The sequence below is a fragment of the Aquarana catesbeiana genome, linkage group LG08, assembly GCF_042186555.1.
Source record: "Aquarana catesbeiana isolate 2022-GZ linkage group LG08, ASM4218655v1, whole genome shotgun sequence".
Taxonomy (NCBI): domain Eukaryota; kingdom Metazoa; phylum Chordata; class Amphibia; order Anura; family Ranidae; genus Aquarana; species Aquarana catesbeiana.
The window spans coordinates 158,660,106-158,684,381 of NC_133331.1; the positions used below are offsets into that span (position 1 = coordinate 158,660,106).

The 24,276-nt window shown below is 40.7% G+C and overlaps 1 protein-coding gene across 3 annotated transcripts in view; it reads right to left on the reverse strand.

The window, feature by feature from the left end:
* The window catches only part of NFKB2 (nuclear factor kappa B subunit 2), a 76,629-nt gene that overhangs the window by 18,950 nt on the left and 33,403 nt on the right, over positions 1-24,276 (reverse strand). The window contains exons 1-14 of one of the 3 annotated variants that reach the window (XM_073596614.1): positions 22,804-22,974; positions 22,593-22,668; positions 17,010-17,088; positions 15,533-15,573; positions 14,896-14,994; positions 14,247-14,398; positions 12,370-12,470; positions 11,983-12,141; positions 7,522-7,626; positions 4,558-4,643; positions 3,429-3,567; positions 3,225-3,353; positions 2,760-2,975; positions 2,460-2,601 (exon numbers count right to left, since the gene is read on the reverse strand). In XM_073596614.1, coding sequence (XP_073452715.1) covers positions 2,460-2,601; positions 2,760-2,975; positions 3,225-3,353; positions 3,429-3,567; positions 4,558-4,643; positions 7,522-7,626; positions 11,983-12,141; positions 12,370-12,470; positions 14,247-14,398; positions 14,896-14,994; positions 15,533-15,573; positions 17,010-17,088; positions 22,593-22,628 — 1,484 coding nt within the window. In that variant the 5' untranslated portion in view covers positions 22,629-22,668; positions 22,804-22,974. Of the gene's footprint in view, positions 1-2,459; positions 2,602-2,759; positions 2,976-3,224; positions 3,354-3,428; positions 3,568-4,557; positions 4,644-7,521; positions 7,627-11,982; positions 12,142-12,369; positions 12,471-14,246; positions 14,399-14,895; positions 14,995-15,532; positions 15,574-17,009; positions 17,089-22,592; positions 22,975-24,276 lie in introns of those variants that run through there. The other 2 variants (XM_073596612.1, XM_073596613.1) reach the window with 2 other exon arrangements.

Here is a 24,276-nt window from a genome sequence, read left to right on the forward strand (position 1 = left end):
CAGTCCTGCAGTCATCAGTGACTACCGTCTGTGTTCCAGTTCAGGCAGCACTCCGCTATTCAGGTCAGGTCAGTATGTCAGGGGATTCCTTATGGCGTTATTGATCCGGTGTGAAGGAAGTTTTCCTGTCTCTGCAACTCACTATCGTGGGGACCTACCAGGCTTACAGCCAATTTCCATGTTTCCCGTCACATTAGTTTGTTTGGACCAAGCTGGTGAATGAATACAAAGCTTCCTCCGATTGGCCGAGTCGCAGAGTATGATGTCATAAGCCTGTCCCTCTGACTCAGACAATCAGAGGAAGCTTTGTATTCAATAACAGAATATCGCCGCTAAGACTGACTCTGCGTTGTTTTGGCTGTGAGACAGGAAGGGTCTGTATCACAGCCAGAACCCAGCACTGTGTACTGTACATAGCTAAAGCTACAGTTCATACAGCGCTTAGAGACACTGCAGCACTTAGTGAAGTAAATAGATTATTTGGACCAGCTTGATCCAACAAAATATTTAAAAGGGACATGAAACATGGAGATCTGCATTAAACTGGATTTAGGTTTCCTCTTTTTAAGGACTGAGGTTACGTATGTGGTATTTGCTACAGTAGTAACTGTAGCTGACTAGTTGCTTTGAGTTTTTATTCATGATCTTTATGTAATTTGCAAATTGGTCACATAAGGCAGTTCTCTTTATTTCAACTTGGAATATACTAAAGGGAAATTGTTATAGTTTTAATTTTCCTACTGCTTCCTGTGCACTTGTTGAAGCAGCTCTAAATCAGGAGGTAGCATACATGATGGAGCCTGCCTTTACCTTAGGGCAGGGGTGTCCAAACTACGGCCCTCCAGCTGTTGCGGAACTACACTTCCCATGAGGCATTGTAAAATTCTGACATTCACAGACATGACTAGGCATGATGGGAGTTGTAGTTCCTTAACAACTGGAGGGCCATAGTTTGGACACCACTGCCTTAGGGAACTGATGCCAGCCAATTACACTGCAGGATTGTACACAAGATTATGCAGGAGCGCGCTTACATGCTTTGGAGGCAAATTCCCTTTAAAGAGATCTCTCCTCTACAGTGATTGATCCCTTGCTTATAGTATGCGTGGGCAAGTGGCTGTATTTGATTGTTTTATTTCAGCTGTGTTCTAGTGACTCTTTGGGATCAATACTCGCTGATTTCTGTCTTTCCTTCCTGTCTTCTTCTCAGGCTTGCAATAGAGAGCATTGCAGTAATTTTCATTGCTCATGTGGTATGCTGACATAGTAAAACTCCTGGCAGATTTTCTGTGGGCTCTACTGGATTATCAGGATCTTGTGTTTATTGACCAATTTACCATCTGGCTTCTTGGTTGCTGGCTTTAATGGCAAAGCTATTGCTATCCAGGTTCTAAGGGACAGGGACACATCTCTTCATGGATTCCTACGCTAGAAAAAGGCTAACTCACTTGGTGCGAGTCTCAGGGTTTCCATTTTAGGAGTTAATCGATAGAACAAATTCTCTCCCTCTCACAATTGCGTCTGGACTGGCATTTGGCTTTCAGCACTATCAGCACCATCAAGGTACAGGTTTCTGTCAATTCTATTTTGTTTTAGAGTCTGTTGGCCTCTCGCTTTCTCTCCTTGGTTTAGACCTTTGTACTTGGGGGGGAGGGGGGGGGGGGTGTCTCTCATGTAGATCTGCCCGTCTGTTAACCATCACCTCTGAGGCGAGTGTCTGAACTGTTGCTTTATCCAGCATTAAACCCCTTGCAGTTTGGAAAGGTACTAGGTGGTGTTGAGGCCCAGGACCCAGGACTTCCTTCCTGCCAAGGGTAGTTTCTGCCTTACACCTTAACTGGGATATTGCTCACGTTCCTCTGTTTGGTTCCAGTTCACCAACATGAAATTTACCTTCATTCCCTAGATGTGTGTCAGGCTCTGAGAATCTTTCTCTTTCTGCTTCTTTCAGCAGACGGATTCTCTTTTTGCCATCCTGGATGGACCCTTGCTCTGGTTTCTCATTTCACCAAGGTGATCAGGCAGACCATCATCCAAGCTTATGGTTTCCAGGTTCGGGTCTACCTTTTCCTGCCATTGTACACTCTATTACACGAGAGTGCTTCTTGGACTTTTTTAGCCATATCAACGCTCCCTGATTGCAAAGCTTCCAAATTGGTCTTCTATTCACATGTTCTCCAAGTTCTATTTTGTCCCCATCTGATGTCAGCTTTGGCCATAGGTCCTTCCTGCAGCTCTTTGAGCTGCAGACAGTCCCCAGTTGTCTTGTTTTATGGGCCTGTTTGCGTTTGAGGTGTAGTCCAATCCTCAGTTGGACTGCTTTTGGAAATCCTGATAGTCTTAAAAATTCCTGTCTCTCTCAATGGACTCCAAAAAAAAGTTTTTTACGGCGAGTACAAAAATCTAATTTTTTCACCTGGTGTGTATTTTTAGATTCACCAGAAGAAAAAAATACTTACGTGTCTCCGTTCTCATCCCGAGTGGCAGTCAGCGGTCTCTGCACAGCCAGCAGCATGCGAGGGTCTGCACTTACTGCATAATCCATTAAGGCCTTGGAGGTACGCTGGGCTAGGGACAGCATTCTCATACTGCACATATGAGCTGTGATGAGAGAAGAAATATGAGTACTACTGTTTTATAAATAGTTGACCAATTACATTCAGTGTTAAACAGGTAATCTACAATAAAAAGGAAAAACACTAGATCTATTATATACACGTTTAAGCTCTGACAAGAGTATGTTTTTTTTTTTTCTGTACCTTGACGTATGGTCTCTTGGTATTCTCTCTGGATAGATGGAACATTTTCCTGTGTGAGGCTGCATGGGGTCTTGTCTGCCTCCTTCTTAATGTTTACTGGCAGGTGTGAAGTCTCAGAGGAGTCGGCTTTTATCGCGTATCCACCCTGGTAGACCGTACCAGTGTGTGTAAAGAAACCGCTATGTAGGCTTCCATAGGGGTAATTCATATTATTCCCTTGTAAATTACAAAGTAAAAAAAAATCAGTCAGCGCAACCAAAGAGCCATCTCCTAAATCATTAAAAGTATTTTATAAAAAATAATTAAATATTTAAAACACATTAAATATTTCTGATTTTATTTATTAACACAGTAAGGGTCAAGAAGGTGTGAATAATCAGGTAATGCTTTTAGAGAAGCATGCTATGTGGATGTGCCATAGGAAAGCTTTGGAAAGAAACAAAACATCTGAATTAGTGAGCATACCTCCTGCATGCCCAAAACCTCCAGAGCCTCCGCCTCCTCCTCCTGCACCCCCCATGGGTGCTCCTCCACCAAAGCTGTGGTTTAACGATGGAATATCTTTTCTCCTTTTTCTCTCCACTTCTTCTTTGTCTGCAGAAAAAGATGTTATCAGAGCCGCTAACAAATCATTTTATTTTATTGGTGCATGACGGCATAATCAATTACCTTGATCCAAAGGGTAGTAGGTAAACTGCTTGGAGTCACTGACATCTCCGCCACGTTTTCGCTTTAACTGCAAGAACACGGTCACTGGGCGGTCAATTTTCTGCTTGTGGTATGGAGGGGTCCGGAATACAATGGCATACTGAACCATAAAAAAAAAAAAAAACCCCATCAGCCTTTACACTTCCATTGTACATACATATTCAAACTCACTATCAGAGAGGGCATCCAAATTACCAGTTTGATTATAGAATCCCTGACACTATGCGATGAAATAAAACACAGTACTAATACCTGCAAACGGAGTTGATAAACACTCCTTATGCTCTAACCTGCCAACACATACATTCTTTTTTTTTTTATTTCTTTTTTAAGGGTGAAAAAGGGTTGTAAAATGTCTTTTATTGGCGGTGTCCCTGTCTAGGAAGTTTTCATTCACTTCCTGTCCTGGTGAACAAACACAATGTGAGATCTCCCCACGGCAAATAGACACCAATAAAATCCGAAGTCCTTACCCCTTTCTATTCTACTGACAAAAAAATTATATTACTGTCTGACAATTGTGGAGAAATTTAGCTTTCTTCATGTCTAATGACCACACAAAATTAGGAAAAATCTGCCAGATAGCTAGAGAAATAGGATAGCATAAAATTACATTTGTTTGAAATAGCATTTAAGCCTAGGTTCACATTGCAGCGATTTGGCATGCGATTTGACATGTCAAATCGAAATCGCATGCCAAATCGGTGGCTATTGCCGGCATTGGCATCGTCCGAATCGGTGCAACGTCGTATTTGTGGCGCCGCACCGATTCGCAACAGTAGTTTCTGCACTACTTTTGGCGACTTCAGGGTGCGATTTGTATAGACATCTGTGCAGGAACCTGCAAATTGCCCCCTGAAGTCAGAATGACATACGGGAATGAAATCGTGCGAGTTCAGCTGAACTCACACTATTTCAATCCCGCTGTCAGTGTGAACCTGGGCTCAATGCTAAAGTAAAAGCCATAAAATGGCACATTAGAAAACAAAGGCATGCAAGTATACACTTTCTACTTTTCTGTCTTACAGCCAGTTACAGCACAAGCACAAACCTGAAATCTGAAAATACTGTATCAAGGAATCTAACATACCTGCTTATGGACATCTGTTGGTGAGAAGTCCCCAAATGCCTCCCATCCATTTTCATCATCTTCATAAAATCGCACTTCTATATCATCTGTAGAAGAGAAGTAGAAAGTAAATAATTGGGACACAGAGATAAACCACAGCCGGTGTGCAACAATGCACAAACTATTCAGGTCTATACACCTATCAAGACAATGGCATAGTCTCTTTCAAGCACTGATTTTGTTTAAAATTATTCATAATGGTGTACTTAGACAAGAATTCAAACCAATAAATACTATAATAAATGTTTCCAACAGCAAACAAGTATATATCTTCATTTACTATTCTGTTATGCCTTTGAAGAGAAAGTCATATGCAAGAAGCTGATAACACTCTGATCATGGAGACTGCTGTAAGACCAGAATGATGACTATTGCTTGTTTGTTAATAAATATACCGACTTTGGCTAGTAAAGCTTAGCTACCCTGAATTGGTATCAAATACTGACCCTGTTTAATAGGCCTTGGGCTTTTGTGCAACACCAGGAAGAAACTCTTACCTGCCATAAGACAAACCCTCGCTAGCTCTACATGCAACATATCTTTATTGTGGAAAAAAAGGCCAATACACATGGCTGCTAAGAAGTAAATTCTCTTTTTTAAATTAAGCAGTTATTAGAAACCCCTATTCCATAACTTAATAAAAAATAATTATAACCTAAATTCTTAACACCTTCCCGCCCAGCCTATTGTAAAATGACGGGCAGGCAGGAAAGTTATTCTGGAAGGATATCATATTACGTCCTCCCTGGATCAGCCGGCGATCTGTCACCTGCTGTGTCCACCAGTCACAGCAGATAACGGATCAGTGTACTGGCCCGCTGCCAGGAACCATGTGATCACTGTGACTAATCACAGCAGATAATATGACAATTGTACACAATCAATAGCTTTAATTAATGCCATCTATTGTGTTGATCGCTGTAATTGGTCACAGTGATCACATGGTACAGACAGGGCCAATCACAGCCCATCTATACCAAGTGATTAGCTGTAGAAAAAATCCTGATCACCTTATATATATATATTTTTGAATATACTGTCTCTAGTGAGTGTCCCTGATCACTGCCGCACCAGTTATATGATGATGCTGTCATCAATTACAACTTCAAAAAACTCGCCATGCCTCCTACTAAATATCTTGGACTGTCTGCTTTCCAAAATGGGTCATTTGGGGGGTATTTGTACTGTCCTGGCATTTTCAGGCCTCAAGAAATAAGAGGTTGTCAGTAGATCAGGATTGATTTTTAAATATATACACACACACCATAGTGTTTGGACTTTCCTACAGACTAAATAATATACACTGATTTGGGCTATTTTCACCAAAGAAATGTAACAGAATACATTTTGGCCTAAATTAACGAAGAAAGATTATTTATTTACAAAAATGTTATAACAGAAACAAAGAAAAAAGGTGTTTGTTTTTTTTTTCAAACGTTTCAGTTTTTTTTTTTCCTAAATAAAACAGCGATGATTAAATAACACCAAAAAAAGCTCTATTTGTGTGAAAAAAAATTATAAAATTGAATTTGGGTACAGTGCTGCATAACTGCACAAGTGTTATTCAAAGTGAAGCAACGCTGAAAGCTGAAAATTGGCTTGGGCAGGAAGGGGATAAAAGTGTCCAATATTAAAGTGGTTTAACCACTTCACGACCGCTCACTGTATATATACATCATTTTTTTAAAGATGGATATCTCGGTAACGGCAGCAGCTGCTGCCACAACTGAGATATCCATCTTTACAGCGAGCGGTTCTGTACATGATAATGGTGGTCTCAGCGGCGGGTTCGCCGTGAGATCACAGTTATCGGCGGCGGGAGAGGTGCCACCCCCCCTCCCGCCGCTCTCCCGCACCCTCCGCCGCTTACCGGAGCCGTCGGTAACGGCAGAGGAGATCGGGACCTGTCACCGCTGAGGTACTGAGACGAGTGAGGCCAAGATGGCCCCCACCCGTCTCTATACCATGTGACGGCCGTAGCGACGTCATTACGACGGCTCCGCCCACTTCTCTTAAAGGCACAATTTTTTTTGTGTCATTTTTTTAAACGACTTTTTTTTTTTTTTTTTTTTTTTTTTTTGCAGTTTAGTCTAAATATGAGATCTGAGGACTTTTTGACCCCAGATCTCATATTTAAGAGGACCTGTCATGCTTTTTTCTATTACAAGGGATGTTTACATTCCTTGTAATAGGAATAAAAGTGATCCAAATTTTTTTTTTTTTTAAAACAGTGAAAAAATAAATAAAATAAAGTAAAATAAATAATAAAAAAAAAAAAAAAAAAATTTAAAGCGCCCAGTCCCGACGAGCTCGCGCACAGAAGCGAACGCATACGTGAGTAGCGCCTGCATATGAAAACGGTGGTCAAACCACACATGTGAGGTATCGCCGCGACCGGTATTGCGAGAGCAATAATTCTAGCCCTAGACCTCCTCTGTAACTCCAAACATGCAACCTGTAGAATTTTTTTAAACGTCGCCTATGGAGATTTTTAAGGGTAAAAGTTTGACGCTATTCCATGAGCGGGTGCAATTTTGAAGCGAGACATGTTGGGTATCAATTTACTTGGCGTAACATTATCTTTCACAATATAAAAAAAAATTGCGCTAACTTTACTGTTGTCTTATTTTTTTATTCAAAAAAGTGATTTTTTTCCAAAAAAAGTGCGCTTATAAGACCGCTGCGCAAATACGGTGCAAAAAAAAAGTATTGCAATGACCGCCATTTTATTCTCTAGGGTGTTAGAAAAAAAACAATATATAATGTTTGGGGGTTCTAAGTAATTTTCTAGCAAAAAAACCTGTTTTAAACATGTAAACACCTAAAATCCAAAACGAGGCTGGTCTTTAAGTGGTTAAGCAAGCAAAACTTCAGATGTGAAATTACTTATACCTTAAAAGTGAAGGAAACGGAAGTAAAAGGTACCTTTCTGCACTTTATCACAAAGTAAGTACACCTCATCTCCTCCTTTTACAGACCCTGCAGTCTTGTCCATTCGAGAAATACGCAGGTTAGAGGCTCCAGGAGATTCTAAATAAAATAAAATAGGAATATAGTAACAATACACTTTCAAAAACCTTTTTACACTGCACTGTGACACAAAAGCACAAAATCACTGCTCATATTTAAAATACTTCAGTATGTAAGATAAATTATATCTACCAAAGAGAATGCAACATAAAATATTGCTTCAGTGTGCTGTTCCCTAGAATCTCAGCTGCATTTGGTCATACAGCCACTAGAGGTCACTCAAGTCAAACTGATGAATTAGTATGGATTCTTATTAGAACTCTGTCTCACTAGAGTCAGCCCTCAAAAATGAAATTTCCTGTTCAACAAAATCAGCCACTTTCTTTTGCAATGAGACCTCACAGGAGGAGGATGAATCTCATTCCAAGACTTGCTTTCTATGCACTATAGATGAAAAGCCAATAATGACAACTCCAATTTTAATTAAAGTGGTTCTAAAGTCTGTGTGCATTCCCTGTATTAAAGGTAAAAAAACACTGCACTATCACTTACCCGAGTCTGTCAGAGCTTCAGCAGGAGCCTTTGGTCAATTAATTGGTATGAGGAAGGAGCATGGGGGCAGAGTTGAGCAGCGCTGTCTATGTGGACACAGGCAGTGTGACTTGGAAGAGAGACCGCACAAGTGCCCCCATAGCAAACAGCTTGCTATGGTGGCACACAGTGAAGAGGAGGAGCATGGAGCACAGACGGGGGGGCTCAGAAGAGGAGGACCGGGGCTGCTCTGTGCAAAACCACTGCACAGAGCGAGTGACATGTTTTTGATTTTAATAAAAAGCATTCTTTATTTTAATAAAGAGAGCATAGCCCCGTGTAAGCAAAGACTTGAGCTACTTCGGGTGGCTTCTTTTGTTCATGGCCATCATATGGTGCATCAAGGGAACAAAGTAAGGAGAGTGCATTAAGCTGGGGTGGAGAGGATTCAACTCAACCTGTTTATTTGCTTTGCCAAGGCCCATTCAGTTTAAGACTTTTTTACATTTATTAAGTTAAAAAGAAAATGACAAAACAGAAAAATTCTACCTACCACTACCCTCACATGTCTCCAAGAGGAACAAGCATATTACCTTTTCCCCAAAAATCCAATCTGGTCTGACTAGTGACAGGGCCAATAAACACCAAAGTTTTAGCACATAATATTTTTTACTACTTTAGACTGGGGAGTTAGTTATCCTTTCCAGTTAGTGTTTAACAGATGTGATTTTTAACCATTTGATTTCTAGCCTTAAATATCAGGCCATTTTTCAGTGCTGTGATAGTTTAACTTACAAACTAAAGTCTAAATGGTTTTAATCTTAATGTGTTCTCTGCATTAAAAAATGCCCCACGACCTGTCCTACCCCTCTTTTTGTTCCTAAACACTTACCTAACTCCATGTCACCTCTCCAGTGCTGTCTCCAGCTTAAATGTCACCCTCCTCACTTAACGCTTTTACAGGAGAAACTGAGGACAGCAGAGCCATAGGCTCCTGCTGTCATCAAACTCTTGTGAGGAGGGAGGTGGGGTGTGGCTTACTGCTGCTGTGGGTGTCTGTGGCTGCTCTAAGATAAGGTAGAAATCTGCATTTTTCTTATACAGCACAGGCACTGGGACACATAGCATTATATAACAGATGCAATGATATACATATGATATCGTTTTTATAGCAGCAGTAGGGGGGGCAGGCAGTTTCTAGAGTTGACAGGCAGGCAGGGGAGAAAGCAGGGAGGAGAGCTGGAGATGACGGAGACACGTAAAGTGACCACGGTGTCAGGGCTCAGCAGCCATGATAAACCGTGGTCAGTTTACAGGGGAGAGGGCATAGTCAGGCAAGATCAGCCAGGTTTTAGAAGGGGCCAAATTACACAGCACAAGCACTGTACTGTATAACATGTTTTAAGGGAACAGGAGCTATATTTTTTTTTTAGGGTAACAAACACTTTAAGTCTGTTCCTAACCACTTAGAAATACCTGATGAGTGTTTATATTAGAAGGCTGACAATATACCGGTGTAATACAAATCAATAGGAAAAGAGCCGGGATTTCTGTGCTTCTGTTGAGAACTTAAACTATATGTGAATTGTTCACAAGTACAGGGTTATACAAAAAACAACAGGTACAATAATTGTATCTATTTTATAAATTATAAACATTTAGTACCCCTTTTGTGGGTTTTATTTTTTAGGTCACATGACTAGATGGCCTTTCATATGATCCCTCTTATGCACAATAGGGGACATGTAGGGGGGGGGGGGCATTTATTAAGTCACACACAGTGTCTGATGTTGATGTAAGTGTGATGTTTACGTAAACGAAGAACAAAGGGAAGACATTAGTTTGGTACAGGAACATCTGATTTCAGGTATTGGGGTATGTACAACTCCTGGCAACCTGTGGATTGCAGTTTCCCTGGAGGTGAGTGGCAATGACCCCATGAGAATCTTACTTCCTCTTGTACATGAATTTGTTAAAGTTCCATCTCAAGGTTGTGGAGAAGATCTTTCCTCCAGGTGCTGCTCCAGGTCTCACAGTGTTCTTGTGGCAAACATTATCGATGTACTGTACGCAGCGAAATGTAACTCTTATTCCCTCTCCAGAGCTCGATTACAACCAGCAGCTGCTATATGAAAGGAGGCTTCAGCTGGGAGTTACAACTGCAGGGCTAGCCATGGGGGTGTGGCCACGTAACTGACTAAAGAGGCTATAGGTACACTGTGCATTGGCACAGAATCCTGTATCACCAAAGAAGAATCAGGGAGATGCAAACTGACCACAACAGTATCCATCTGCTACCATGCTTGGCAAGGTGAGATTGAAAAAGAAGGCGAACTGACAAGAACTGATAAATCTGATGAACAGCCTGAATTTAGCTTAAAGGGGTTGTAAATGTTAGTTTTTTTTTTTTTTTAATAACAAACATGTTATACTTACCTCTGTGCAAGGGTTTTGCAGAGTGGCCCCGGTACTCCTCTTCTGGGGTCCCCCAGCGGCGCTCCTGGCTCCCCCCCGCATCGAGTGCCCCCCGCATTCTAAGAGGACACTTTTGCGGACACGCTGCTGAGTTCTGCTGCTGCGTCCATTGACATAGACAGCAGGACTCGACCCCGCCCCCCAACTCCCATGTCACTGGATTTGGTTGATAACAGCGGGAGCCAATGGCTGCTGCTATCAATCTATCCAATGAGGACCCGAGACAGCAACTGGAGCTGCTGGGCTCGTTCTTGTCGCTGGAAAGATCGGGGTCAGGTAAGGAAAAGGGGGGCTCTGGGGGGGCTGTTGCACTACAAAGTTTTTCACCTTAATGCATAGAATGCATTAAAGTGGTGTTCCACCCGCAAATTTTTATTTTTTTTAAAGTCAGCAGCTACAAACACTGTAGCTGCTGACTTTTAATAAGGACACCCCCCCGAGGCCGATCCATCCATCAGATCGGGTGTGGGAGGTGCCTATCTAACTAAGGGAAACCGGCAGTGGAGCCTTGCGGCTTCGCTACCCGTTCCCTGCTGCGCTTGTGCGAGTCGTGCGGTGCTTCGTGAATGGCCAGCTGTCTTCTGGGACACACAGGTCCCAGAAGACAGTGGGGGGGGGCTCGCCGCACAAAAGGATATGACATCCTGCGCCGTGGTCCGGATGGATCGGAAGTACACTATGTACTTCATAAATAGGTACTATAGAAGAAAAAAAAAAAAAAATTTTAATATCCACAAAACGAGGGGTGGAGAGGTGGTCTTTCGTTTAAGACCACCTTCTCAAAAGTGGGTGGAACTCCGCTTTAAGGTGAAAAACCTTGAGGGTTTACAACCCCTTTAACCTCCTGACAACCACATAACACATACTTGCAGCAGTAAGGAAGGTGGGCCTTAATACACACACGCGCTACCTATATGTGTTCATGGTGCAGAGGTTTGTCCTCACTGTGCACCCCAGTATCCCAGCACCAAGCTGTCAGTTAGATTCTAGTTTCTATTTATGAATGGGAATTGGTAAGATAGGCTCCCGATCATGTGACCACTGTGACAGTCAATCACAGTGATCACATGATGGGGTAGTTTACTCCTGCCCTAAGGCCTAGGTACCTCTGCCTTGATCCCGCTGGGACTGGAACAGGGATCAAGGTATGGGCCAACTGCGGAGAGCTGACAGGAAAGACAGCAGAAGAAACATCTCTGTACGCATGCTGTTTATATAGTGATAATGTGCACCATTATTATGCAAGTGTATTTTATGTACTTATTAAAATAGATTTTCCTAGTCAATAGCTACAAGCTGCCCACCAGTATGGAAATTCATTCAAGGGAAACTTGAATGTTTGCTTCATGGTTATTCCAAAAAACAGATGTAATATTCTGTATTACACAGTGCATAAATCAAATCACTCACTGCTGTCATGGATGGGATCAGAAATGACTGGCTTCAAACGGAGAGTATAAGCACCAGTGCTGTCTGGCAAATATGCTGTAAATCGAAGCCGGACAATGCTCAGGTCTGTAACTTTCTTCAGATCTTTTACTTCTGTCTCTATATCTTTCTCATCTTGCTCTGCAAAAGGGTAAGTCCATCATAATAAAGAACAGGATCACATTCCCACATGCTTCAGTTTTGTATTTCATTTCAGTTGGAAAAAAAAGCTCAGTTTTATTTCCAGAACACATATGATACATTTTTAAAAGGTTTGCAGGTACTGTCAAAAACAAAAAACTTATAAGTGAGAATAGAAACAATAACAGCAGCCTATACAAAAAGTTTCAGTACAGTTCATAGTTTTACCTGTGAGACAACGGGTTCTCATTATTTGCTGTCTTATCTTTTCCTTCAGGATTTCAATCTGACTCTTTTTTGTGACATGGACAATCCCTAAGTTATTAAACCTAAACACAAATACAGAATATAGTATATTAAATATTTGCATAAGCCAACCACGTAGGCAGAAAGCAATGATCATGTGAAGAGTTTGCAATAATCCATCTTACAAAGAAGCACCAATTAGGTGAGAACACAGCCAGCATTAAAGTAGAACTAATGGCATTTTTTTCATTTTTGGATAGAGTAAGAGAGGGTTATAACCCCTGTCAGGTTTTTTTATTTCCCTTCACTTCCTGTCACATAGCCAAAACAGCAGGTGAGAGGAAAGGTCTTCAAAGTGAGGGAATCCCTGGTTCTCAGGGTTTACTGTTCTGGTGACAACCCAAAATTTGGGAATTCCTTTCACTCTGAGTAATAAACAGTAAAAAGGACAAATAAATATAGAGGGTAAATCTCCCTGATGGGGGCACAGACGACAATAGAAACTTGACAGGGGTTCTAACCCCTCTCCCCTCCATCCAAAAAAAAAAGTTTTACCTTTAATTGCACTTTAATGCAACAAGCAAACCCCACCATACAACAGAAAAATTAAATAAACAAATATTACTATAGAAAAAATTGCTTTAACATAAGAGAACACAACATTGTGGGATCAATTCACTAAGAGTTAAATTACGAAAATAGTTTTTCCCTTAAAATAACCAATGCAATATTTATCTCAAAAGTAGTCAATTCACTAAAAAAAAAGGCCTTATTTTAGGCCTCATGCACACAAGACATTTTGCAAACTCATCCAAAAGCCTTTCCTCCTAGCAGTAACATTTTGGCATAAAAAAGTCTGACGCCCACAAAAGTGTATCATGAGTTAAAGAGCGTTTACAGGAGTCATGTGCTTGGGTGCTAATTCATTGAATTGGCCAAAATAATAATTTAAATTAAAATGAATAACACTCAAGCGCTAAACGCGCCTAGCACTAACTCACATGTACAAGCCAAAACTCTACTGTGTCTGGACACACTGGCAGTTTTTTTCTGCCTTTAAATGCTGTGAAAAGCCGTGTGCATGGACACATAGGCCAACACGCGGGGGAGTTTAGAGGCAGGAAAAGAAAAAAGACTGATGCCCCTAGGAGAAGCTGCAAAAATGTCCAGTGTGCATGAGGCCTTATAGAATAAGTTCAAATTTTTTATATTGTAATATTTCGTACTTAATTTTTTATTATTTTTTTGTTTCACAGATTTTAACACAGCATCAGAGTGAGATCGACGAAGACATACTAAGAATTGCGAAACGATGAAAAGATGTGGTTCACTCTTAAGAGGTGTTTGACAGTCCTGTAAATGCTGGCTGTCTTTTCAGCTTAAGGGGGCAGTAAAAATGCAGCTGAATCGCCTGTTATTACAACTTGCCCCCCACGCATGTGTAAACAAGCCCTTAGTGTGCCTTCATTCACAGAATGATCTCCCTCTGGTGTAATGTTACAAATTATTTACTCTGAGCAAACAGCATTGCACTTACTGGCCAGTGCAGGGTTCCCAATTGTTAGTTTCTACATTCCTAAAATATTGAATGCCTGTTTCAAAAGATAATTTTTGATAATTTTTTTTTTTCTTTTTAAGTGAATTGAACATAATGAAGATTTGTCGTTATTCATCTCACAATTGATAATTTATGAATTGGCTCTTAAGTGATCACATGCCATAATTTATGCAAATCAATCATGTGACACTAAAACTGCATATGACAAACATTAGATAAACATTGAATTGACCTTTGTTTCATCTATAAAACGGAAAGGAGGAGGTTAGAGAGAATAAATCTGATTTGTGGACAAACGTACTGAGCAGTCATATCTTTAGGCCCTACAGTCACCACACAACTTCCTGTCTCATTGGCATGTTTTCCAACAAGGCTGTGAGCGTGAACACGTGGTGGGTCTGTGTGCGTAACCAAATCCACTTCAATCTTGGCCATGCCAACATAATTAAAGATCTGCAATAAAGATATAAAAAAAATTAGAAAAACAAAAACTGATCAGAAACCACTTTCACCTGATGCAGAATATAGGTAATAAGTTAACCCACTCAAGGACAGAGAGCTGCTCCCTTAAGTATGCTATCATTTAGGACTTCCGTCCATCAAGAAGATTGTTATTTAATATATAGTTTGGAAAAAGCCAATACACGTATTATACAATAAGGCTCTGTTTAACAATGACACCTAAAACTGACACTGTTTGTGCACTGGTGGAGAGATCAACCCCCAGGCTCTTATATCCAATAGTGTGCCTATACACCTCCCATTAGGCCATAAAGCATCACTCCGATGAAGCTGGATTACAACTTGTGTACATCACATTAGAAAGAACCTGGGAAGCATGCTGTCTTTAAATGATTGTGGCGACTTGATAGAACTGGGATTCTGCATGTTTTCTCTGCACTGGAATCTGTGAGACATACAAGCCAATACACAAAATGAAAATAACTCACTTTAACTGTTGGATAGGTTTTCTTCCCTTTCTCACTGGATGCCCCAGGTAGTCCACCATGAGATGGTCCTTCGCATACATAGCGAAACCGAAAGCCGCGCTGTAAAGGTCAATACATTAGCAAGGAATACAGTGAGCAAACATTTCCAAACACTTCACAGGAGCGCACCCTTTGGTAGAAACTAGTGCTGACCAAGCACCCTCTGTTGTGTCTGCAGTTCCCTTTGTAAATAACCCCAAAAAGGGAATGCTAGTGGACAAGTTTTTTTGTATTGGCTAGTCAATTACAACACAAGCAAAATGTTATTGACAGGAGTCTTCAGGGAATCAAATCTAAAATAAAAAAACTTTGCATGAAAGAGTTGTGGGTTTTCATTCTAATAAATACGATCATGGAAATCCATGGCCCATTTTAAAAGCAACTGTTTAATAATTATTCTCGGCCTCTTGAACATAAAGATCTAATACAACACCTAATGAACAGAGGCAAGCATTCATTTTAGGGGTTAACAGCGAGAGGTGTCAAGTGCACCATTTGGGTGTTAGATTTAGGCCTATGTCTATAAAGCGTCACTAAAAATGATGTAGAAATACACTCACTTTCATGCATCAATGTGACTGTACAGTAATTCACCTACCTGTTTAGGCTGCTCTATGATTGCCAGGTGTGGACCAGTTGCTTAAAGGAAATGAGAAAAAAAGTCAGATAACGCATGATCAAGGTAAAATTACACTTAATTAGCTAAATGAAGAAAGCTTGTGTTAAATTTGTGTGTGCAAATTGGCCTGTTTAGATTTCTGACTATATGGAGCAGTTTTTAGTATGGGACTCTACACCTAGGCAGAGAACACCTACAAAAGTGACGAAAAGGCAGTATTAAAGTGATTCTAAAGGCCTTTTTTTACCCTTAATTCTCTGCATTAAAGGTAAACAACCTTCTGAGTGCAGTTCCCCCCCCAGCTCCACCTTATACTTACCTGAGCCCTATGTCAATCCAGTGTTTTCCACAAGAGCAGCGGCTCTCTCCTCAATGGATCAGAGCTGTGTGTGTCAATAGACATACAGAGCTTGGCTCTGAAACAAGCCCACACAAGTAACCCCACAGCATGCGGCTTGCTATGGTGGACACTCAGCAAGGGGGAGGAGCCTGCAGCAGTCAGGCGACAGAAGAAGAGGAGGATCAGGGCTGTTCTGTGCAAAACCAATGCACGGAGCAGGTCAGTATGACATTTGTTAATTTTAAAAATATATATGGGTTTACAATTACTTTAATCCCAAAATCAAAAATATAAACATATAGCATCTTAGCAATCCTCAGATGGTGGCTGCATTCGTTTTCTTTTTTTTTCATTTTTATTGAAAATATTGTTTTGATAAACATTTGCGCAAATATCACTGGGTCTTAAAAAAAGGTGCTGATTTTTATCTGAACACTTGCTTTCAGAAAATATATGGTTTGGGAGGTCTTTTTACAAACTATGAAAGTTGTAAGAGAAAAATAAAAATCAATGAAAAAATTGCAAAAATGGTCTGGCTACACAAGTTTAAAAGTGGAGCGCAAGGCTTGGCAGTGAAAGGGTTAACATAGCACATGCAAACAGAAGAGAAGAGTGACAACAGAAAAAGACCAAGTGGTTCATTGAGTTTGCCCCCTTTATTTTTTTTTTAACCTTTTCTCCAAGTATACTGTAATGTAATGTAGGTTTGGACCAAGCATGAATACATCAAAAGTAATAAAGAATTAAAATTAATTAAAAGGACATGCTTCCCAGAGGATGCCCTACCATCTATTAAGTAACAGTTCATGTGAAATTGTTGCAAAGTATCCGATAAAGATTTGCTCCTCACACTTAGCACGGGCACCATGCATTTTTCTCAATGAATGAATCATTCTCTGATTGGACGAGGTGGAGAGGCAGGGGCTGTGACACAACAATCTCCATCTCGCCCAATCAGAGAATACCTCATATTAAGGTATGCAAGTAGTACACATGTGTAACTAGTTAACTTTTATTTATCACTGCAAGAAATGCTCTACCTGACCACCTAAAAAATGCTAACTGATAGGCTGTTTTATTAACATTGATACTGATGCAGATAAAGAGAATACTTACGTATTTCTTGCTCAGGATCCTGAGACTCTGTATATGGAGTATAATCAAAACCACCATCTGGATCTCCATTGCAAAAATACTGGTTGGGGGGAAGCACAAAATCCAATTAAAGATTTTTTTTTTTTAACATTTTTTTATTGATTTTATTCATGAAAAACACATTCACAAACGTTACAGCTCATGACCTAACCTAATCTTGTCATCATTTGTTCATCTTCTATAACTTTCTTTTGTACTATTTACAAGAGCAAGGTAATTGTAGAACCAGCGAACCCATAACTGGCATGTCTGGAAGATATACACATAAGTAAACAAACTGTTTACCTATGTTTGTGAAACGTAAAAGGTTTTGCTACCAAAAGCCACGCTACTAAGGCCTAAATCGAATGAGGGTCTAGGCATTCCACACGTTTCTAAATATTATCAGGCAGCTCAGTTAGCACCTCTCCTCAAATATCATGCCACAAATATCGTTCCCCTTTGGGTCGGTTGGAGGCTATTGAATGTGGATCCCCACACCATAGATAATATACTCTGGTTCACCTTGCATGATAGGGGACAGATCTGTAACCCTCTTACTCAGAACTTCTTGCTCATCTGGGACAGATTAAAGCAGGGGTCTCAAACTAGTGGCCCTCCAGCTGTTGTGGAACTACAAGTCCCATCATGCTTCAGCCTGAGGGAGTCATTCTTGTAACTGTCAGCCTTGCAATGCCTCATGGGGCTTGTAGTTTTGCAACAGCTGGAGGGCCGCCAGTTTGAGACCCCTGGATTAAAGCATAAACCACACCTAATCTCCTCTCATACCCCGCTATTATCCTTCCTTCATAACTTGAATCTTTATCTTGTGGCCGAGGCACCCTCCTTGTTCCACTATTGGATCCATCTGTTAACACGTCTACAACATCTAGTTTTTTCTACATGCTTTAAGCCTTTTCCTAGCTTGCAAGAAGTTCTGAGGACTTCAGATAAAACATTTCTATACTGCCAAAATACTGCCGGGACATGCCTCAACATAAGGACTATGTACAAACATTTGTGCATCTCATATGTACATGCCAAGAGAGTAATTACCACTGTATATTACCTTAATAAACACTCCAAAACCACCTCTCCTGGTCTATATCTCCAAATGGGCAACTGGCTTAGCCTTGGACCTTATGCCTGAAGATTGGGCAGACATTTTTAATGCAACCCATAGGGTCTCCCTAAACATCTACATCCTGGACACATCCCATAAAGTAGTTTTGAGGTCGTACCTAGTACCACATTGGATAGCAAAATCTGTCCCAGAAGGCCCCCTGTTAGATAATTGGTGTCATGCAGCTGACTCTGCTAAGTGACATTGAACCCGGAAGTAGGCAGGCACCATCAGATGGAGCGTCAGTCAGCCACAGCTCAAGGAACCCCTAGCAACCTCTTGAGGAACCCCATCATTCCACGGAACCCTGGTTGAGAATGGCTGGTCTAGCTGCTTTCTATTCCAGCAGTTGCCATCACAGCATATTGAAGCAGTCCCTAGCTCCACACACAACATACTTATAGTTATACTACCAATACAGACTCATCAGCTACCAGGATACCAAAGTATATATAATGTATATATATATATTTTTTTGTTGTGATTAATCAGTGATTGCTGAATTATGGGAAGTACCAAGCATATCAATCATAAAAAGGGCTGCTCTGTTCTACTCATGTTATCCTAGTTCGTATTCAGAAAGAAATTCAAGAATGAAGCAGCAGAGATAAATAAGATGATGTGGAATAGTGTCTCAAACCACAACATTTGCAAGTGATTTTCTATAGCAAATGTGAATCTAATCAAAGCCCTTTTTCCACTTACTTCGCTAAGGTTAAAAAAAATGGTAACAAAGACAATTTAAGGAGACCCATCTTAAACGGTCTATGAACAAATAGTGTGGTTTTTATGCATCACCACAATAGCTAGAGCAGTAATGATTAAACACTATTTGCTATGGAACTTTCAGCTAAGTATAAGGTTATTAGGTAAATCTGGTCATGTTATATCCCAGTGTTTTTCCTTATAATAGATAGGTCCATTGTTTTAGTGTTGAAACAAAAACAAAATTAACAGAATAAACATCTACAACTAATTAGAAGCACATTTACGAAAAATGGATGAAAGGAAATAGGCTTGTACAATATGACTAATCTCACAAAGACAAAATGAAACAAAATTATGCAACAGCTCTGCTTTCCTGCACTCCAGTAAATGACAGAAATCTGGAAATCAGTACACAAGTTTCAGTGTGAGAGCATCAGAGAACATTTTGAGACAATGTACTTTTTCAGCAGTGGCTTGGAAATTTTACCTTCCTCGGGTCTGACAGATCTATGTAAAGGGATTGGGGGGGGGGATTTTTCAGTTTAGCTTTTATTTTATCAATACTATAGCTGCCACACAGTCAAGGGTAAAAACAAAGTATGCCAAACTGTACATAACACATTGGTAAAATGCACTGCTCTTCACAATTTAGTGCAATAAGCAGCCAGCCTTGTGGCAGTAGCTACACTCTTTCAGTGTAAGAATTCCTAAAACCTTAACCCCTGTTTAACAGTTCATAATCGCATGACAAGTCACATCCTATTTGTGCCTCTGAAACCGTTCAAATCTGTGCGACTCTGACTTGCACCGATTTGAAAAAGGTTCCTGCACTATTTTTGCCAATTACATGTGTGACTTGCATTGACATCAGTGTATGAAATCACACTGATGGGCGGTTTTGAAATCAAGCTGAAGTTGCATGCAGTGTGAACATAAAGTGGTTGTAAAGTCAAAAGGTTTTTAATCTTAATGCATTAAGATAAAAAGCCTTCTCTCTGTAGCCCCTTAATACTTACCTGAGCCTCATCTCTATCCAGCAATGTCCACTAGTGTTTCAGCCATCCGGGACTTTCCCTCCTGATTGGCTGAGACAACGCAGCGGTGCCATTGGCTCCCGCTGCTGTCAAAGTTAATTAGCCAATCGGGAGAGAGGGGGCAGGGCCGCACCACAGCTATGTGTCTTATTGGACACATGGAGCTGCAGCTCAGCTTAGGTGCCCCCCATAGCAAGCTGCTTGCTGTGGGGGCACTCAACAGGAGGGATGGGTCAGGAGAACAGAAGAGGAGGACCTGAGCTGCTCTGTGCAAATCCACTGCAACAGAGCAGGCAAGTATAACATATCCGTTATTTTTATAGAAGAAAAAAAACTTGAAACATTTACTATGAAAACAAGAGCTTGTTTAGATATACACACACACACACACACACACACACACACACAGTTGTGCTCATAAGTTAACATACCCTGGCAGAATTTATGATTTCTTGGCCATATGAATAACACAAAAACATTTTTCACTCATGGTTAGTATTTGGCTGAAGCCCTTTATTATCCATCAACTGTGTTTACTCTTTTTAAATCATAATGACAACAGAAACCACCCAAATGACCCTGATCAAAAGTTTACATACCCTGGTGATTTTGGCCTGATAGCATGCACACAAGTTGACACAAAGGGGTTTGAATGGCTATTAAAAGGTAACCATCCTCACCTGTGATCTGTTTGCTTGTAATTAGTGTGCATGTATAAAAGGTCAATGAGTTTCTGGACTCCTGACAGACCCTTGCATATTTCATCCAGTGCTGCACTGATGTTTCTGGATTCTGAGTTATGGGGAAAGCAAAAGAATTGTCAAAGGATCTGCGGGAAAAGGTGGTTTGACTGTGTAAAACAGGAAAGGAATATAAAAAAAAAAAAAAAAAAGATATCCAAGGAATTGAGATTGCCAATCAGCAGTGTTCAAACTCTAATCAAGAGGTGGAAAATGAGGGGTTATGTTTAAACTAAACCACGGTCAGGTAGACCAACTAAAATTTCAGCCACAACTGCCAGGAAAATTGTTCGGGATGCAAAAAAAACCCCGCAAATAACTTCAGATGAAATACAGGATTTGCTGAAAACATGTGGTGTAGCTGTTTCAAGATGCACAATAAGGAGGCACCTGAAGAAAGATGGGCTGCATGGTCAAGTCGCCAGAAGAAAGCCATTACTACGCAAATGCCACAAAGTATCCCACTTACAATACGCCAAACAGCACAGAGACAAGCCTCAAACCTTCTGCCACAAAGTCATTTGCAGTGATGAGACCAAAATTGAGCTTCTTGGCCACAACCATAAGCGCTGCATTTGGAGAGGAGTCAACAAGGCCTATGATGAAAGGTGCACTATTCCTCCTGTGAAACACGGGGGTGGATCGCTGATGTTTTGGGGATGTGCGAGCTACAAAGGCACAGGAAATTTGGTCAAAATTGATGGCAAAATGAATGAAGTATGTTATCAAAAAATACTGGAGGAACATTTGCATTCATCAGCCAGGAAGCTGCATATGGGACGTACTTGGACATTCCAACATGACAATGATCCAAAACACAAGGCCAAGTCAACCTGTCATTGGCTACAGCAGAATAAAGTGAAGGTTCTGGAGTGGCCATCTCAGTCTCCTGACCTCAATATCATTGAGCCACTCTGGGGAGATCTCAAACGTGCAGCTCATGCAAGACAGCCTAAGAATTTACAGGAACTGGAGGCTTTTTGCCAAGAGGAATGGGCAGCTTTACCATCCGAGAAGATAAAGAGCCTCATCTACAAATACCACAAAAAGACTTGAAGCTGTCATTGATGTTAAAGGGGGCAATACATGGTATTAAGAACTGGGGTATGTAAACTTTTGATCAGGGTCATTTGGCTAGTTTATGTTGTCATTATGATTTAAAAAGAGTAAACACAGTTGATTGATAATAAATGGCTTCGGCCAAACACTAACCATGAGTGAAAGAAATGTCTTTGTGTTATAATTCATATTCTCTAAAAAATGTCCAAGAAATCAGAAATGCTGCCAGGGTATGTAAACTTATGCTCGTTAGAAAGTGCTGCGCAAACTGTTGGCATTATATAAATCCTGTATTATAATAATATTAGAAGTTTAAACCCATTTTACATAGACCCTGCAAACAGTTTTATTGCATGTACCGCTTTGAATAATAAAAACAGAACTGTACTTATTTAATAAATAGTTCTTAATCCTCATTGCTAATTGCAGTGACTCACAGCAGCAATTCAGAATTAACTCAGTTGAAGTAAGATACAGAATACAGAATGGATTTAGATGGGTTGTTACTCTACCATAGGGTAAGGTGTTTATACTCACCCTCCTGCAAATATACAATACACGCTGATGTCAAAGTGTCTGGGAATGGCCCCTACTCTGTAAAACTGAATTCTAATGACATCAAGCAGAGCAGGGACATAATCTGCATTTAGAACAGACAAATACTTTGTGTATGCACTGTGAATGTCAATCTCACTGTCAAAATGAATCTAATCTGGCAATAGATGGAAAAACAAAACAGTCAGGATGCATCAATGTATCGTTCTTGCATGGAAATGTAAATAAAACATGACCCTGCACTAGGAGTTAATAGACTGTTTTATATGTCTAACAGTATAACAGTGTAAATAGCCAAATCTTTACATGTCTCAAATCAGATAAAGAGGATTGCCAAGGTACTTACGTGATCGAATGGTTCCACTTTAAGTCCGTTGTTCATTTTCCACTTCCAGCCTTGCAGGATAATCAGAGAAGGGGTCCTGGGTAAAGAAAAGGAGGAGGATTCAAAGGCTGGTCATTTAGGAAATCTGGTCTCACAGAGCCTGTCACACTTCTTGTGCTTATAGTGTGCCCATGTAACAATATGACAGGCAGAGCTGGTAAACCTTTCTTACAGGAAACTAGCCTGAGTGATTTCTGTGAAAATACCAGGGGAAAACTGCAATATGAAGGAGTACAAAGGGCAGACAGCGCTTTGTGCAGGCAAAGGACAAAAATAAAGGGAGGGGAAGAGCCCCAGGAAAGTTGGAGCAGCAGAGGAAAGTCCCTAAAATACCAGCTTTGTGAGAAGTGACATCACAGTCATGTGACTGCCACAGCAACACCCACTTTTACAAAGCAGGAAACAAAACATCCAAGTCCACACATAAGGCTGTGCGCTGTGCAGACGTGTGAGACTGCAATTAACTCAGTCTACCACCCACACTGCTAAAACCTCCTCACTGAGGATGACCTATGTAAACATAACGCCCATCCACAGCAATCAATTTTACATTCCAAATGCAATTCTTACTGTTCAGGCTAATATATATAAAAGCAAACCAATGGATCCTTATCAAGAAATTCAGCTTTTACTATTAATCAGACTGCAACACAATACATTTTTACCAGTCAACTGACAAACCAATAAGCTAATAGTAAAAATCTGTATGAATACAGATTCATTTTCAGTCCCTCACAAACTCAAGCTTGGCTGCGTACAAATCAATTATATGAAGTACAGTGAAGCAACACACAGTTGTTTGCAAAGTTAGGAAACAGGGGAGATGTTTCACATTCATACTCATAACTATCTCAGGGGAAATTTTTCTGACTAACTATTTGTTTTACTGCTGATCATATTGAACATGGAAGCCCTTCCCAAGAACAGGAACAGCATTGCTCAACACTGCTCGGCAGTACATACGAGATCTGACAAGATACTTTTCTATCTAACACGCAAGTACGCAGATTTGTTTTTCCGTGTGTACATGTACTTATTCATTATGGGGTGTAGAACAGATTAGCACACCAACTGTTCACATCGACTCCACCAAAATCTGAGTTTACACTTGTGTTGCAACACCTGCCACAATTTCCTAGATGTCCCAAAATTCCACATTCGTTACAAAGGTAGATGAAGGTGCCACATGTCACAGATTAATTCTCAGCCATTATTATCTTCAAGTTACAAATACCAATAGCAGCTGCATAAAAATAACCTGTATAATCATTCAGAAGTAAAACCTGTTTTAGACAAAAGACAAGTCCAATACGATGAAGCAAAGCTCTGCTTCTCTACTGAGATGGCCACTTCCACACGGAGACATGGCGTGGAGCAAGGCATGTTAGGCCAGCCCTGGTGAAAAGCCTAAATTATGTGACAAAGGATTCCCAGAGTACTAAGGCTACTTTCACACTGAGGCGCTTTAAGGCACTACAGCGCTAAAAATAGTGCCTGTAAAGAGCCTCTCCTGTGTCTCCACTGTGAAAGCCCGTGGGCTTTCACACTGGAGAAGTGCGCTTGCAGGACGGTCAAAAAAGTCCTGCAAGCCACATCTTTGCAGCGCTGTAGGAGCTTTGTAAACACCGCTCCTAAAGCGTCCCTA